Here is a 16,833-nt window from a genome sequence, read left to right as displayed (position 1 = left end):
TGTGTCCCAGACCGCTCCGGGGATCTGAGGCCCTTCCCGAGAAAATCGCGGTGCCGGCGTGAAGGCCCAGAGATCCCTTGGAGCCACGGGAGAGCAGGCACAGAGTCCCTGCTGGGGGCCGATTCTGCTGCCTGAAATCAGCTCTTCAAAGAAGTCTCTTAAACTCACTTGGTGAGTTTTAGAAGCCAGGCATTCCTATACACTGCAAGATATTTTAAGAGCTTACTGAGTGAAAAACATAAAGCTTTTATCAGGGACATCTGACCTCCAACAGACAGCTTCTTTCCCCTTTCAGTACAAAATTATTTTCAGAGAATCATTTAATAGGAAGTACCCAGGAACCGCAGACTGTGCTTTCCAGAATAGAAAATAAACAGAGAGAAGGAGCTTTTCACAAGTGTAACACTCCAGAACAGACCTGACTTTAGTTTTACTCTTTATGTTCAATTATAGCAGAAGACAAAAACTCCAGCAGGAGAGCTGGCACATGACCCATGGTACCCTCAAAGTCCCTCTCACGAGGGCTGTAGGAAAATCACAGCTGTACGAGTCCCTTGGGCCTGCAGATGCCTGGGGATCCTCTCCATCCACCTCGTGCTCTCCCAACAGCAGAAAGGGTGACCTCAGGGACACGGTGGCACTCGACATCCTGCTGAGAGACCAAGGAAACCTTTAGCATAAAAGTGAGTAGGAATCTAAAACTTCCTTTTCTGGCAGCTTTGTGCAACCAAGAAGGGGAAAATCTGCACCTCCTCTGGTGCAGGTGTCAACAGAGACCAACAGAGCTTTCACCTTTTTCAGACAACTGTGTCCTTTTTGGCTCCCTGGCCGCTCCAATGGCACCAGAACCCCCTTCCTGCACACCCACGGGTGTCACACACAGGCACCCACACACCTTTGCTCCAGCCCACACGTGGCCAACATTTCCTCACCCTGGACATCCCAAGGGGACTATTTTTGCTACAGAGCACAGCAAGCCCCCTGTCCTTGCAAACTGCCTCCCTGCAAAAAAGCAATCATTTCTCCTGGACACTTTTCCCACAGTCAAGGTCTTTTCAAACTGCTGTCGAGGCACCAAACCTGCTCAGGGTCCCTCCCAGCTTCTGCCTGTCCTTGCATTTAAAGGCATGGGCATATTCTATCTGCCAACAGCTAAACCCAGCTCCTCATTGGGAGTATAAGCCTTGCTCTTACCTGGACAGACTCCCGGGCTCGGCACAGCTGTGGGTCATGGAGCAGCTTCCCAAGGCCGTTCTCTCTCCCAGCAGGAAGCACAACTCGCCTCCACTCCCCAGCACCAGGGAAAACCACGAGCCAGGCTGGAAACCGACACAGAACAAACAAAAAGCATTAACGCAGCACCAAGCTGAGACCAGCCTTCGCCTCGTAACCCTGCACGGGGAAAGGCTTTGGAATTCCAAAGCAAAACCTGAGACACCCAGAGAGCACCAGCCCCGCAGCCCTGCCACGGCTCCCTCCATGCTCACCCGGCAGGTAACGGGCTTACCCGGCCCCCGCCGCCCAGCACAACGCGCCCCTAAACGCCCCCCGGCTCCCCCGATCCATAAACCCAGCGGCCAAGGCGCTCTCCCATCCGCAGCCCGGGCAGCAGCGGGGCCGCACCCTCAGCCCTCACACACAACCGCCCGCACCTGCCCCGCCGGCCCTTCTATACCGCGGGCCGGCAGCGCTGCCCAATCAGCACTCGAGCGCCTCCGCCCAATCGCAGCCCGCCTGTCCCTGTGGCCCCGCCCCGCCCGCTCAGCCCGGCCCCGTTCCCTCAGCGCGGCGGGCGCTGCTGGGGCCGGGGAAGGGCGGTGAGAGCTCCGCGGGCACGGCCCGGCCGGAGACACCACGAGTGCCCCTCCAGCCCAGCCCAGCTGCCCACGGGGCACTGCAGCAGCTGAGATGGGAAGCTCAGAGCCTCAGGGAAAAGGGGGCTCTTTTACCTCCATCAGGGATTGTCCCTGTCCCCTACACGGCTCCGGGAAGGTCCCCGGCACCCGTGGGTCTGACGGGCACAGCCTCCCATCCAGCACAGCACGAACGAGCCCAGCGTGGCCCGTGCCGGGGGCTGCGTGCCCCTCCGGAGCCTGGAGAGAAATCAGGAAGAGAAATCAGAGCCAGTCAGTCCTGGAGGGTGCACCTGCTCTAATTCCAGCTGGGCACACGGGGCTTCCTTCCGCTGTTCCCTGCGGCGAGAGACCTGGATGTTTGTCCCCGGCTCAGCCCCGGAGCCCAACTGGAAGCAGGGCCACGTTAGCAGGGACCTACCCCTTCCCTGCCACGGGCCCAGGGAAGGTCCCGAGGGCTGTGCCGGGCTGACACCGCAGCCTCCTGCCCGCTCACCACTGGGCACCTCGAGGCTGAAATCCACCCTCCTGCTGACAGCTGCAGCTGTGCAGCATTTGGATATGCTGATGGATATGGGGCTTAGGGGTATTAGGAACCGGCTGACAAGAACCTGCTGTCGTGTGAGAAAACCTGGATATGGAATTGCACACGGTGACCTGAAGCCGGGGTGATTTTCTTGCCTTGCCAAGGCCCTGTGTTGCTCCCAGTCACAGGAAATCTCTGTTTCCCTGCCCATCCCTGGAGACAGGCGGCCCCTAAAATCTCATCCAACACCCCAACAAAGCCACGCCCTCCCATTTCCGTGCTCCTCTACAGTGTCTGTGGAGGGAGACTCCAAACTAAACTAAAATGTCTGTGCCTGTACACAAAGACTTGGTCTCTTCACCAGGACCCCAATGCAGCCGAAGAAGGGGACAGCAGCACTGTTGGCTGCACCTCCTCTGTGACTGAGCAGAGACCAAGAGAGCCAAAGCTGTCAGATAGCAGTGCAAGTCTCAGTGCATGTGCTGGAAATCTTTCAGTGCTAAATGCATATGAAATCAGCCTCCCTGTTGTATTTCTTCTAATAAAGAATTAGCATTAATGTCAAACCTTGTTAATGTGATATACAAATTATCCTGGCAGTGTCTACGTTACAAGCTCAGTTTGTGTGTGTTGCTATCCTGAAAAACGTGGGAGGGAACAGTGACTGTCAGTCCTTATGCTGCTATTAAACACCATCCCTGCAGTGCCTGGGCTGGCCTACATTCCCAGGAGAACTCTGGAGGGAGAGACAGAAGGTTTAAAACATGAAACCTTGGCATCGCAGTTGTTATTTCTAAATATGTGTTTCTACCTGATACAGTTGTTGGGGTGATTACTCTGGAGAGTGTTTTGTACCTCAGGCAGTGAGTCTGGTGTATCAGCCTCCTCGTGAGCAGGAACCAACACGTTCCCAAACACAGCATGAGATGAACAGTGACACTACAGCAGGCTCTGTCTGCCCAGTGCAGCCACACAAACTGGCAGCTGTGGCTGTAAAGCACCTTTGGATCTGACTCCAAATCAACACTGTATGTGTACCCAGCAGTGGCAGCGGTGCTTGATCATCCAGAAGGACAGACCCCCTCTGTGAACTCCACCAGACCTGTGGCACCAGTGTCCCCACGGCCCTGCCAGGGACCAGGCATTCACAGTGTGGGCAGGGCACCCAGAGGCACCTTTCTGCTCATACCACCCCACCAGCCTGCTCCAAGCCCTGTCCAACCTGGCCTTGGACACTTCCAGGGATGGAGCACCCATTTAAACCCTCTAAATTCAATGTCTCCATCGTCCCTTTCCATGCTCAGCAGGATGGGTAACTGCTTTTCACTTTCCTTGGAAAACCCTTGCCACTCTTGGGATGGCAATCAGGTTCTGTCCAGTGTACACTCATTTGCAGGAGGGAAATGCAAGCAGTGCTTAACTGGAAAGGGGTGTGGCCAACACTAGGAATGAGATCCAGTGGGGAGCTCACTCATCATTAAGTTGCCATTGTCCTTCAAAGTGCAGAAACTGCATGGACAGATTCAGTTTTACTGGATATATGGGATTGACTTTCCACACACTGTGGCAGTTTGGGTCAGATCCAGCCTAATCCACTCCTTTGGCTGCAGTGTTACCACTTGAGGCTTACTGAGGCACAGCAGGGTTTTCTGCTTGGCTTTTAGGGTCTCCTTGGGAGCTTATGGAAGAGAGGAAGATTTTCCCTTCAGATGCTTGAGACAATGTGACAGTGGCTGAATCTGTGCCTTAAAACCTAAGGTGTGGCAGGGATGTTGCTGTGCAACCTCATTACCTGCCTCTTCAGGAAACCTTTTCAAGACTATGTGGCCTCCAGGCAATATAGGATGGAAATCCAAGTTGTTCACTTCGTTGCTGCTAATGATTCTGTGATTACTTGGCTGTGCTGGGGAGTCTGATGGCAAGAACTACTCTTTTCAGCCCCTGCCAATGATTAATTCTACCAGAATCACTTGGAAACTTCTGTTTGTCACACATCACTTTCCTCAGTGAATGTATTTTGTCTAAAGTGCACGTCTCAACCTTGTTTCTGACCAGATGTGTAGCCCAGACCTTGTTATTTCTACAAAGCTTTATAAATGTATGGACTCTCAGTACAGAGTATGACTTGTTTCAGGAAAACCAGGCAATTTTTGACATGGTATTAAAGAATTCCCTTGTTCCCCAGCCCTCCTCTGGGCAGATGGATGCTGAAAAGCTGTACATGGTGTAATCCAAACCATCGTTTGTCTTGCTAAAAGGATCCGGTTCAATTTCTTTTAACTTCAGGGAACAAAAAGCCTCATCCCTGTGTGTTTTCTCCCTTGTCTTCAGTCACTCTGAGGTGTTTTGTGGGGCCCTTTGGTTTGATGCCAAGTGGCAGAGCGTTCCCCGTGTGTGCGTGAATGTATGGGCACAGGAGGCAGGATAACCCCTGGCAGTACCAGAGGGAGCGTGCCCAGGCCACGCACACCCACGTACTGCTGCCAGCAAATTCCTCTGTCCTTTGGCTCCTTGGAGTCATTTGGCTGGGAACGAAACAACTTTCCTCACTGCTTTTCTGGCAGTGCTTCTCTCGATCCCATTTGTTTCTGGCTTGTGAGGACATACGAGTTTTGTGCCAATGGCATGTGGGTGGGAAGTGCGCTGGGTGCTTGGCGTGGCCCCGGTGTTGGGAATAAATTGCCAGGTGTTCCAGGAGGACTGCTCTGTGTGGGATGTCAAGGTTTCGTTTAAAGTGCAATTTGGTCAGAGGACAGAGGACAGAGTTCTGCCCTGTGAGTTTCACTACTCAGATTTCCACCCTGCCCTCCTCCTTCTCTGGAAATAATCTCCCTGTTAATTCTGTCTCTCTCTGGAGCCAACAAAATGACAGACACATGAATTCTAAACACATTTTCAATTACTAAAGCTGGATGGAATCCTTAACCTGCTTTGCATTTGGAATTGGTCAGCTGAAAAGCCACACCAGTTGTGACAGGAAGGGAAGGGGCACATGTAAGAATCGTGATGTGGAATGGTGTGAGGAGCAGCTGGAAATCTAATGAGAAACTCAAGGTTTTTGACAGATTTGTGGGGTTGGTGCTGATTTTTGTACCTCAGAATCTTCCCTGAACCCCTGCCACCAACAGGCTTAACCTGTCCCACTTCACTACAGCCTCACCATCCCAGAGCAGGTTGGTTTTAGCTGCAGGGAATGACTGTCACGTTTTTGGATTAATTAGATATGAGAATGGTCATTATAAGGACTGTTTGTGCTCCTTTAAACTAAGGGGGAAAGCTGAACTGAAACTGCCAAATGATTCTTCCTCAAATTCACAAAAGTTGGAATCTTGATGTTTGTGAATGCCTTGGGGTCACGTCAACTCTCTAAACTGACACGTAACTATGACTCAGAGTGATTGAATGTTCAAACCTTTCAACTGTAACAAGATTGATGAGTCTTTCTGTTCAATTTTCAAGCCAGTACCTTAAATATTTAATCCTATGGTCTGGAGAGCACTCCCAGTTCAAGAACTCCAGGCACAAAGCGTTTCAAGGCCAAGAAACCTGCCCTTGTGAAATGCCTTGTTACACAAAGTGCTCTTTTAGCAGTGCAAGGGTCCCTGTTAAAGTGTTGAAGTCTTGGGGGGATTGTGTTCATGGACTGACAAGAAATATGTGCTAGAAAATCACACTGCTTTGGTGGCATAGAACCAGGAAATGTCTCCCTTGGGAGCTTCCTGCAATGAAGGACACGATTTAGGTGGTGGGCTTTTCAGAAGAAAATCTTAGAAGTTTTTTTAAAAACAAGTTAAGACATGAAAAGTATTTAAAATCAGTGCTGTTTGCAACTCTTTGCAAGTGAAGAGATACTTGATTTGTGGCTGATGTAATAATAATCCTTTTTTTAATAAGAGCTCTTTGCTAATTAATTTATTTAGACTAAACAGTACCTTTGAACCTTCTCTTAAGTATGTAATTATAATGGCTGAAGTAAAGCCTAAAATGAACCTGCAGTAGAATCAGAGTATTAAAGTCTGGCTAAATATCTTACCACCTTTCATATTCTTTGTTACAAACTTTCCAAGAGCAATAAAGAAAACAAAAATCTGGAATATGGAATCCCTGCCCATGTATTCTACTTAGAGCTACCATTTGGTGTAGGGAGCACTGCAGAGCTTTGCCTTATGGTAGTCACCAACAGACAAGGTCAGATGCAGTTTTATAAAGCTTTTATTTTTTTATTTTTTTTCAAAGTAAAGGAGTTGAAAAGTTTCTGGAAAAGCACAGAGTTTGACAAAAACCAGAAGAGTCATGAAATATTCATTCAGTACCGATGGAAGGAAGGGTAAGGGGTGGGAGAAGTTACAAAGAAGGGATTTTTTTCTTCATGTTTTTCCCACTGGCAACCTAAACTGGAGAGACAAAAAGGAGTATTTGGTAAAATGGCAGCATACTGGTAGTACTTCAATTTTTTGTGTCCTGTGCAATGGCAGGTGGTAAAACACCCAGTAGAGAAAGCAAAGGTGGTGGTGAAAGGGAAGCTGGATGCTTTTTGGGGACAGAGGAGTTAAGTGGATGGACGGGTGGGCAGGGAGGGGCAGACAGACAGACAAAGATAAGGTGCATTATTGCTGTCGCCTACCTTGGGTTAAGCACCAATTCCTAATGTGGCTCTGCTCTGGACTATTAGGGCTGCACCCTAGAAAAAGGAACACACACGGTGATGAGAGAGAAACCAAGAGCAGGAACTGCTATAAACTTAAACTTGTGCCTGAATTGTGGTTCAAAGGATCATTCTAATGGTACCTCCTGACCCTATAATCTATCTGCTCCTGGATGCTGGGTATCTTTCGTTTTCGCCAAAGTAGAAAAGAAGCTTTTGGAGTGGATTAGAGACAAAATAATTCTTTCCTGAGTCTTCCTAATATGTTTACCTATGCAATACTTTGGATATAAATAAAAGAGGATTCAGTCAATAAGCAGTTTAAGATATTAGTAGTAGAGTTCTATGCCTTACATGATAATGAGGGTGCTATTGGAAACTGTCATTTATACTTCCTGGGAGTGCAATATGGCTCCATATAAAACTTTTCCTGTGGCCTAATCAGCTGAACTCCCCCTGCCAATATATCTGTATTTGCTAAGCACTTCTGATAACTGATCCACATGCACTTTTTACTGGTAGTCCCAGAGTTCTGTAAGGATCTGCAGCACAAAAGGAAGTTTACATATGCCAGAGATCAAGTTTAAATTGAATGGATATTTAAATTTAAATGGATACTTTTCAACTGTGGCTTGTAAATACTCAACTCTTCTGACAAGGTCCTGAAGAACTTTATCTAATCTAAGATTTAGATGTGCTTTGAGCAGATGATTGGACTAGACTACCCTTATGCTCTGCACATGTACTGTAAGGGCACGCAGACAAGTGGCCAGAGCAGTTTGCAGAACCACTTTTCCAGTGCACAGTTTCCAGCTTCCCGTATGTGTTTTTGGATTGGGGTTTTTCTGTGGTTAGGTTTGGGCTTTTTTAAAAAAAAGAAGGTAGGACTCACCTCTTCCCCGAGGCACGTGTCAACATCTGTTGCCTTGCAGCACTTTTCCATCATGGCAGTGAAACCCCCAGTAATTGCCTTTATTTGATCTTCTGTCATCTGGGGCTTGCGCTTGATGAGGTTGATGAGCAATCTGGAAGCAAAGCCACAAGACACAGTTAATGCTGCCTGTTGTAGTTGGGTGCCTCATTTCAAAAGACCCCATTCTAACCAGGTACAGCTCACTTATGGGGTTTCTTTGGTCATGCCTCGAGGAGCCTGTGCCTGTCGGTGACTCCAAACTCCCAGTCTTACACAACCATCTCTTTGTTTTGTGTTAACCCAGTTACAGGGGGGGAAAAAACTCAAGGAAATGATCTGTATGTTGTCTTATCTAAGTACACCTTAAGACTTGCACTGGCAGTGGACCTACCTAAAACTTGCTAGTTAAGAGAGTGATTTTATTTGAAGAAAACCCCTTATTTTGCCTCTTCCAAACTGCCTGATGTTACACACTGACCAGGTCAGTGCAGACACGTAGTTCCATCTGCTTTTCTCTGTCACTAGTGGAGCTTCCTTCTGCACCCCCTCAAAGTGCTACGCTTCCCAAGTTTCCCTACAAAGTGTTTCTTGGCACTTACTTCAGCTGGCTTTGTTCCCGCTCGGCAGGAGGAGCGCTGCACAGCTTGTCATCAAAATTGAACATCGTCGGGTCAAATGGGGGAGGCACATATTTGGTATCCACGCCCATGGCAGTGAAACATGGTCTCTTGTAAGAGTAGAACTCGTTGCAGCACTGTGTAACCTGGTCATTGATGGGTGTGCTCTCCTGTTTCTTGCACATTTTTTCAATCACGATGCTCAGCTGAAAAGGAAAGGACAAAGGTGAGTTACACTTTTCCCAGAAACAGAACAACTAGGTGATGTTTGTGTCACAATAGCATCACTGGGAGTGGAAGCCGTCGGATCTAACACCTGCTGGGAAATGGCATTGGTTTAAAATTTAAAATAAATAGATATTCCTGGAGTTGGGCGTTTCTTATCTGCAAACAGTCTGGGTGTTGGGCTACAACCAGTAAGTCTGAGGTTTTTAAGAAACTGTTTTGCTTTTTCAAATGCAACCTGCCCCAGACTCAATCATGGAGCTCTGAGCAACCTGGTCTAGTGGAAGATGTCCCTGACCATGGCAGAGGGTTAGAACTCAATGATCTTTAAGGTTCCTTCCAACCCAGGCCATTCGATGGGTTCGTGTTCTGTGATTCACAATTCTATGATTTTATGAACTTACTTTTGCTTTCTGAGGGAGAGAAAAGTTTAAGTAAAATTTTCCCAAGCCACCTTCAAACATCTATTGAGGCTCTCGCATCCATTAAAAATGAACAGACCTGGAATTCTGCTAGTTAGATGTTTAGCAGGGTGTTGATGAAAAATCACTGTGAGTTTGCTCGCTCACCAGAACTCGGTATTTTTGAGAACTGAAATCCCCGAGAGGAGAAGGGAGAAGAATAAATGCATGTACTCACGTAGCGCTCAGAACAAGCCAAACGCTTCTCCTCGGGAAGGCTGCAGCACTTGGTGCCCACGGCTGTCATTTTCTTCCCAATTTCAAGCAAGGTGTCAGTTGATACCTGGGGCATTTTCTTAGTGTAGCGGACCAGAATTCTGACAAAGTCAAATCAAAATGACTGTTAGTAGAGCATTCCTCAAATGTGAGCAGAGCTAACCTCTGAAGACAAATCAATTTGCCCAAAGCTGCCAGCATAGCTGATTACACTCCAGAATATTTATCAGGGAATGCTCACCCTTTAAGGAAGTCTTCCTCGCCATGGGTATTGTAAAGGTCACAGTTTGTCTTCACAAGCTCCTGAGTTTCCTTGATGTGCTTGTTCAGTTCCTCTTCCTGCAAACAAGCACAAGTTTATCAGTAACATTAGAGCAGGACTTGTTGGTAAAAGTCATACAAATACCTCCTCTAAACCTTATTAACTACAAAATACTCATTTTGCAAGGTTGGTCACTTCTGTACAGCCAGGATGGCATAGGCAGGACTTGATTCCCTTGAGGGTCTTAAATTCTAACAGAAATTCCCTTCAAGAAGGTAGACACATTTTTGAAATTTAATTTATATTAATTATCTGCTGGACTTACTTTCTAAGTGGTGAGGGTTTATGTCTGTTTAGATCAAGTTAGTATTTTTCAAGTATAGGATTATCAGCCATGAGGGGAACTCTTTCTATCTCTTAGCCAAAGTTGTCAGGGGCTCAACTTGTGTTGTGTCTTGTGTGTGACTGAGTTGAAGATTAAGAGACCTAAGTTTAGGTGTCTCTGTGCGAGCTGGTCCTGCACATTCCCATCACAAACCATGAGCAGCCACAATCCATAAGCAGTGCAGGCCATGGAGCCCACAGAATAATTCAGCTATCAATTTTTGTCTTCAAGACAAGTAGAATCACTTTAGAGAGACAGAGGCATCAGGCAGTTGAATCACCCTAGTCTGAAATGTTACTCTGTGATTTGAGAAAAACCCTGTATTCTTGCCATTGGCCCTGGTCTGCTTCATGTCCTATCAGAACGCTTAATTTCCCCTGGGACTGGACTTTCCAAAGCTTTCTGTCTGCTCTTCCATAGGAGCTTCTCAACCCCAGTTGAGTACTTTCATGGCTAGTACCAACCAAGCATTCTAGTAATCTGCAAACAAAGCTTTACACTTACAGCGTGTCCATAGCACTCAGCAGGGTTGTCTGTCTTGCAGCACTTATCCAGGAGTGTTTCATATCCCTTAGCAACCCTCAGAATCACTGTTGTGGCGAGCTCGGGGTGTCTCCGTGAATATTCATAGACAAACCTGCAAGGCACACGAGCAGACAGAATTAGAGCTCCTGAACAACGGGCTGCTTTCATCAAGCACAACACAGTAACAAGGACAGCTCTGCAGGTGGGATCCAGTCAGGCAGACAAAGAGCTCGGAATGCTTTGGGCACTACTTACTCTGACAGGAATGCATCGTGGCCTGCCTCATAGCTTTTACACACTTCCTTATCTTGAATGTATTTTTCAACCAGTGAAGGAAGATTGTCAGGCTTTTCATCAAAATCTGCTTCCATGATGCAACTGGTCCGTTCCACAACTGGCTTCTCGCAGCAGGGTTTGATTTTACTTGAGAAAACATCTTGTTTAGAGCACAAAGAGTTGATGAGCTCTGACTGTAAAATTAAAACATAGTATCAGACAAGCTATAAAATAATAATTTAAAGACATTAATTAATCAATCTCTCTGTTTTGGACTCTCCCATTTTCATTCAGGTCACCTATGTACTTAGCACTTTCCTAAAGAAATGCTGCCTCCATACAAGAGGGAGGAGCACGTCCTGTGTGTGCTAAACACAACGTTCACAGGCTCAGGGTGAATGGTTCCCTCCCTGATCTTAGAAACTCGGAGAATCCAAACTCTGGAAAACCAAAGCAAGTCACTGAGTGCTCTGTCACAAGGACACCTGATGGATCTTGTCAGTCTTGACAGATGCCCAGCTCTGGCAGAGGACAAAACATGATAAAACCCCAGAGCACTGGACACCAGCTGGTTCAACAAGTGTGCCCAAGTTTCAGTCAGCCAGGATATACTGAAATCATGTCACTATTGCACAGATTTGTTAATCTGTTCTCCAGCATTCATTGGCACTACAGGAAAGCTGGATTAATGGCAGTGCACCTGACAGGACAGGAAAAAAAAATTGTGGCCCTTTTGCCTCTGCTGCCTTTTCCTTTGTTTATGATTGATTTAAAGGGAGTAAATAGCATCAAATAACTTCCCTGATAAATGTTTTGATCTCAGCCAAACACACTTGCTGCAAGCAACAACTCCTTGCCCTCATGATCCTTAAGGGCTAGATCCAGAACTGGGCCAAAACCTACTTCCAGGAACAGCTGAGCTGACCCTGAGTTTTTCAGTGCCTGAGGAACCTTCCAGCAGTGTTGAGTACAAGTGTGAGTGCCCTGCACTGTGAATGCCTGCACAAATTATTATCTCTCTGAACATTTTTCAAGCATTTGTTTGAACTAGTGAGCTTACCCAGTCATCCACGCACTCGACCATGTCCCCTTCACAGCACTCTTTGTAGACATCCTTCACGTCGTGGACCATCTTGGCGAGGTCTGCAAACAGAGCCTTGGGGTATTTCTGGCTCATGCGAGCAAGTTTTCTGGGTAGAAAAGGAGAAAAATACCCTTGTTTTAAAGCAGCGTGGGGAACAGAAACCTTGCAAGTCGCTAACATGTGATATGGTAGGTCAGGATTCTTCCAATGAAATATTCATTCTTCTTATCTAATTTCTGGTGGCTAAAAAAAAGGGCACTGACAGCTGCTAGAGTAAACCAGAGCTCCTTAAAAATAGCCAGAAAGAAACAGGTTTCTGGTGGTTCTTGTCTGTGTAAGAATCGCACCCGAGAATTCCCCATCACTCTTGAGTGATTGGAAAGCACTCCAGATTCTTGGCACAGGTGGATATAGTCCTGATTAAACCTTTAAATCAAAGCTGACTATATCTGTAAGGTAATCCTAGTCAATGTTAGTGTATCAGGCTGGTCACAGAAGCAGTTCTCTGTGCTCAGGCAGGGGATCCACTTCTTAATTGTATAAGTTTTTCTTAATCTTTTAACAACTGTGATTCTGCCAAATTTGACTTTCTCATTGCTTTAAGGTTCAAACCAGCAACCTACTTTGCTGAACAGTGATGTACCCATCACTAAAAGCTGTGGGCATTGGAATGGGGCACAGCTTTGGAACAAATACGGATCAAACACACCGGAATCTCTGGTTCCGGGTGACATTCCATCATTTAACTCTGCATCTCCTGGATTTGTTCCAGAGACAATTTCATTGCTCTGCAACTCCCACAGTTGAGCCTTTTCCTAATCCTCACTCTCAGGCTGAGAAGCCCACTCTTTATAAAGAGGTGAAAAGCGACTGGAACTCACTCTGCCTGGAAGGTTCTCTCGCCGTACTTATTGAGGACGCGGCACCCGTGCTGCTGCTGCACCCCGATCATCTTGGCTCTGTCCTTGATGGCAGATTCCTGTGGGGACAGGGGGCACATTGTCACGTTCAACGGATCGCATCCAACATGTGGGATCACCCCTGACCTGCCTCTGCAAGTTCTCCATGCCTAGACTTGCATGAACAGCAAAATCCTGCCTGTCTCTCACTCAGTTGCTTAGTGTCCATCCACAGAGACACATCTGCCGTACCTTGTCATCCAAGCAAGCACCAATATCGCTCTCTGAGCAGCAGCTTTTAAGGGCATTTTCATACTCAGCAGCCAGACCCAGGATTGCTGGGGCGTGCAGGAAGGGGTTTCTCCTTGCAACAGTGTAGACGAAACTAGAAGGAAGAGGAAAACCTAAGTTCCGTGTTCCAACGACAACAGCAAATAGCCTTAAATCCCTTGCAGCTTCTCTAACTTTTTTTTCCAGTTTAGATATGCAATCTACTTTCCTGACATAAAGCCTGAGATGCTCTGCTAAACCCCATAGGACTCAGTAAAGTGAGGGAAGGGTGAACTCCTGATGTTGTCTGCCACCTGGTTTGATGTATGTCTGCTTTTTAAAAAATGCAGTGTCAAATATTTGAAAATTCTGATTTTCAGTGTGAAAAATTCATCTGTGGCCCTTTAACCAAGATTTTACTGCCAATTTTTATTCTTTGTAGTGTTATCTTTCTTCATTCTTGCCAATTACAACGGGGGTAGTGGGAAGCTGGAATAACTAAGTCCTTAATTAAATGTTGAAAGGCCGTGGGCTTTCAGGGGTTTTGGAGAAGAAAAGTCACCCAAGATGTATAAAATGTGATCCCTTAACCCCCATTCCAAATGGAAAAGCCTGCATGCAATGAGAGAACGTGATAAGTGTAAGGAAGCAGAAGCATCCATTTTCCTTACTCTCCCAGGAGCGCCACCCGGTTGTCCTGGTACTTGGTGCAAATCACATCGGCAGCAGGTCTCTGGTATGGAGGAATGAAGTCTGGGTGGTGAACTCTGAAGGACAGGAAGCACTGGTTTCTCTCGGGATCAGCTTTCCCACAGCAGTCAGCCATGTCACCGTAGGAGTCACGGAGCTGGTCGACTTGGCAGATTCTGTCCAGGAAAATGGTGGGCTGCAAGGGAGATGCCAAAGGTCAGAATTAGTGTTTACAGACAGGGGGATGTATTTTCTGTTTATCTGCAAAAGAAAGCCCAGGCTGAATAGCAAATATGTTTGTACTGTTTAAGATTTAGACCATAAATCAAAATAATCTACTGTTTTTCACACAATTTTATGAAGTTTTATTTTATGTGATCTGATATCCAAACTGCTACAATGCTTTTTTGAAAAAACATTAATTATAATCTAAAATATTCTGTGCAAGACAATGATCTCCTTTTACTTATAATCCAACTAAAAGGAATTTTCAGATTAATAAAGGAAAGATTTGATATTCTGTGTAATGAGCAGCTTGGGAAGCCTTTAGGGAGAACCAATATCTAGGTGACCCACGCAGCTGGGTCACTTTAATACCTAGAATTAGGTCTGTACTTTATGGCTGGGATTTTGTACTAAATGCCAACACTTCTTTGCAGGCAATGCTAAAGTTAATGTGCCAAACTGTGGTGTTTGGTCTCCAATATAAGGTCCCACAGATCATTTGGGCACTTCTGAAAGGCAGAGTTTTAGAACCCAACAAAAAGCACTAAAAGCTGAGCATTGGCTGATGCCAGGAGCCACACCTGAGAGGTTCAGGTATAAACCCTCAGCAAGGGTGATCCTGGCAGCTGCACAGAGCGAGGAGAAACACAACATGGAAGGATTCACTGCCTACCAGTGGCTTTGTGCACTCAGGAGCATCCTCGTTGGCCACACACTTGTGTGCCAAATCAACAATATCCTTCACCAGCTTAGACAGTCCATCGTAGGAACATTTCTGGAGGTACTGGGCAAATGTGATCATGGCACTGAAACACAAAACACAGGTGCGAATATGAAGGTGAGAAACATCTCAGCCAGGATTTTCAAAGGTGCTTCTGAATTAAACTTGTTTGGTCAAATGACATGCACAAAGGTTAACCAGGGTACCAGGAAGAGCATCCTGCCACATCCCACATCCTTCCTCTTCTCACCTCCCTTCTGAACATGTTTTTAACCTTACTTCCCAAAAACAGAATCCTGAATAGTAGATTAGGAATAAAGCAGAAAAGACTGTTGATTGGCGTTTTCTGCCACTTCTACCAGCATATTCATAAATGCCATAACCTAAACTGGATTTGGCCACTGTTACAAATTATGATCTTCAGGCTGTCTTCTCTCACTACTTATGTTCCTGTCAGAGCCCTCTGCCTTTCCCAAATCCAGTTTTAAACAGAAATCACTGAACTGTCTCAGAAAACCCATTGCAGGTTTGGTTTTTGAGGTTGGTGGTTGGTTTGTGATATTTCTGGCAATCTCTCAATCCAGCATAATTTCTTTTCATTCTAAGGATATCAAACCCATATTCCTCATGTCTATTTTATTTTCACACAAGGAACAGAGGTTTTTCCTAAGGTTTGCAGGGAGTTCTTTTCCCAGAGAGCAAGAAAGTCATTATGACTTTTGCAGGTCTTAGAACATTCGTAGGCTTTGCATAGTAACAGTAAGAGGCTACCTCAGTGTTTCAGTGAGACATCCAAACTCCCCACGAGCTCATACTGTGTGTCTTAGTTTCCCTTTTTGGGACAATATCAACAGAGACAAAAAACCAAGCAGAAAATGGAAGTTGAACATTCACTTACACTCCCTTAAATGTCTCTTCCTTCAGGTCATTGTAGCGATGGGCAATCTGACTCTTGTGGTCTAGGAAGGAAAGCAAAGAGAACAGTGATGCTCTGCCACTCGGGCTGTGCTGCACATTTTGGGCACCACGGGCCAGACTGTCACAAGAGTTCAGCATTCACCCAACTTTTACACTTAAGAGCACAAGAACTTCAACTTGGCTGAGGCAACCTTTCTTGTCCGTTTGTCTGCAGATACCCAGCTCTTACTTGTTTTCCAAACTGCATTAAAGGCATTAAATTGATAGAACAAAGACTCCCGAGACAACTAATTAGTCCTTTCTTACCTGCATCTCGTGCAGCTCTGTGCAGATTCCTGGATCTGGCCGAACTTAGGAGGAAAATAAAGGAAATTAATGTTAACCACTTCATGGTTTCAAATTATTATGTGAGCAAAATTGCTCAGAAGTGCTAGGAAGAGTGAAGGGAGAGCATGTGCTTATATACCCTTTACTAGCCATGCCTGTAAAATATTAACCCTTGAGCTGGCATTGGTACATTTCCATCTGGCCTGAAGAAGATTACAAAACCTGGGCTGCCCTTGCCAAAAATGAATTTGATATTAGTTATTCATTAGGTGTTGTCACTCTGGGCCTTTTTGTCCCGAAGAGGTCGAACCTTCCAGCACCCAAAAAGATAAAGTTTTGCGTAAATTTCCTTATCAAATGACAAACAAGGAGTTCAAGGCATCAGACAAAAAAGTCATCAGGGCTAATCCTATAGCTTTTTTTTATGCTGGTATTTGTTCAGAAGCAAAGCAGGTTGGTATTGTACAGTAACAACTCACCCAGACAGGACTTTGTCCACTTGAAATTAGAGAATTTTAATTTTAAATCACTTTAAGAAGATGAGATGGCTCATCTAGACATCTAGGGCTGATCTGAGTATTTGATTTGTTAGGTCATGTTCTGGTTTTCTGTGGGTGCTGCTGCTCACCAGGGTCCATAAAAACAGCCAAACACATGGGTAGATGTGCAAGGGCTGTAATTTCAGAATTTTTGCAATTCCTCATTTGTACTGACATCCTCCCAAGACCAATCTCTTAATTAAGCCCCACTTTCCTCTCTGAAAATGTCCTATTCATTGGTCAGTAACTTAGGAGA

General features: G+C 46.0%; 1 protein-coding gene and 1 long non-coding RNA gene across 2 annotated transcripts; both read right to left on the bottom strand.

Moving 5' to 3' along the window:
• Positions 1 to 411: 411 nt before the first annotated feature.
• On the bottom strand, positions 412 to 1,691 carry LOC113960227. The gene is made up of 3 exons (XR_003531999.1): positions 1,571 to 1,691; positions 1,195 to 1,319; positions 412 to 652 (listed from the first exon to the last, which is right to left on the bottom strand). It is a non-coding gene; the product is annotated as an uncharacterized LOC113960227 (long non-coding RNA).
• A 4,898-nt stretch (positions 1,692 to 6,589) lies between these two features.
• Positions 6,590 to 16,162, bottom strand: ALB (albumin). Its single transcript, XM_027669662.1, has 15 exons — positions 16,018 to 16,162; positions 15,692 to 15,752; positions 14,746 to 14,878; positions 13,829 to 14,043; positions 13,140 to 13,272; positions 12,870 to 12,967; positions 11,965 to 12,094; positions 10,884 to 11,098; positions 10,608 to 10,740; positions 9,698 to 9,795; positions 9,419 to 9,557; positions 8,537 to 8,760; positions 7,917 to 8,049; positions 7,004 to 7,060; positions 6,590 to 6,773 (listed from the first exon to the last, which is right to left on the bottom strand). The coding sequence occupies exons 1-14, from the start codon at positions 16,100 to 16,102 to the stop codon at positions 7,010 to 7,012; spliced, it is 1,848 nt and encodes a 615-aa protein (XP_027525463.1). The 5' UTR covers positions 16,103 to 16,162; the 3' UTR covers positions 6,590 to 6,773; positions 7,004 to 7,009.
• Between the last annotated feature and the right edge of the window lie 671 nt (positions 16,163 to 16,833).

The sequence above is a fragment of the Corapipo altera genome, unplaced genomic scaffold (assembly GCF_003945725.1).
Source record: "Corapipo altera isolate COAL_440 unplaced genomic scaffold, ASM394572v1 258, whole genome shotgun sequence".
Classification (NCBI taxonomy): domain Eukaryota; kingdom Metazoa; phylum Chordata; class Aves; order Passeriformes; family Pipridae; genus Corapipo; species Corapipo altera.
This window is presented reverse-complemented; position numbering and strand designations above follow the sequence as displayed.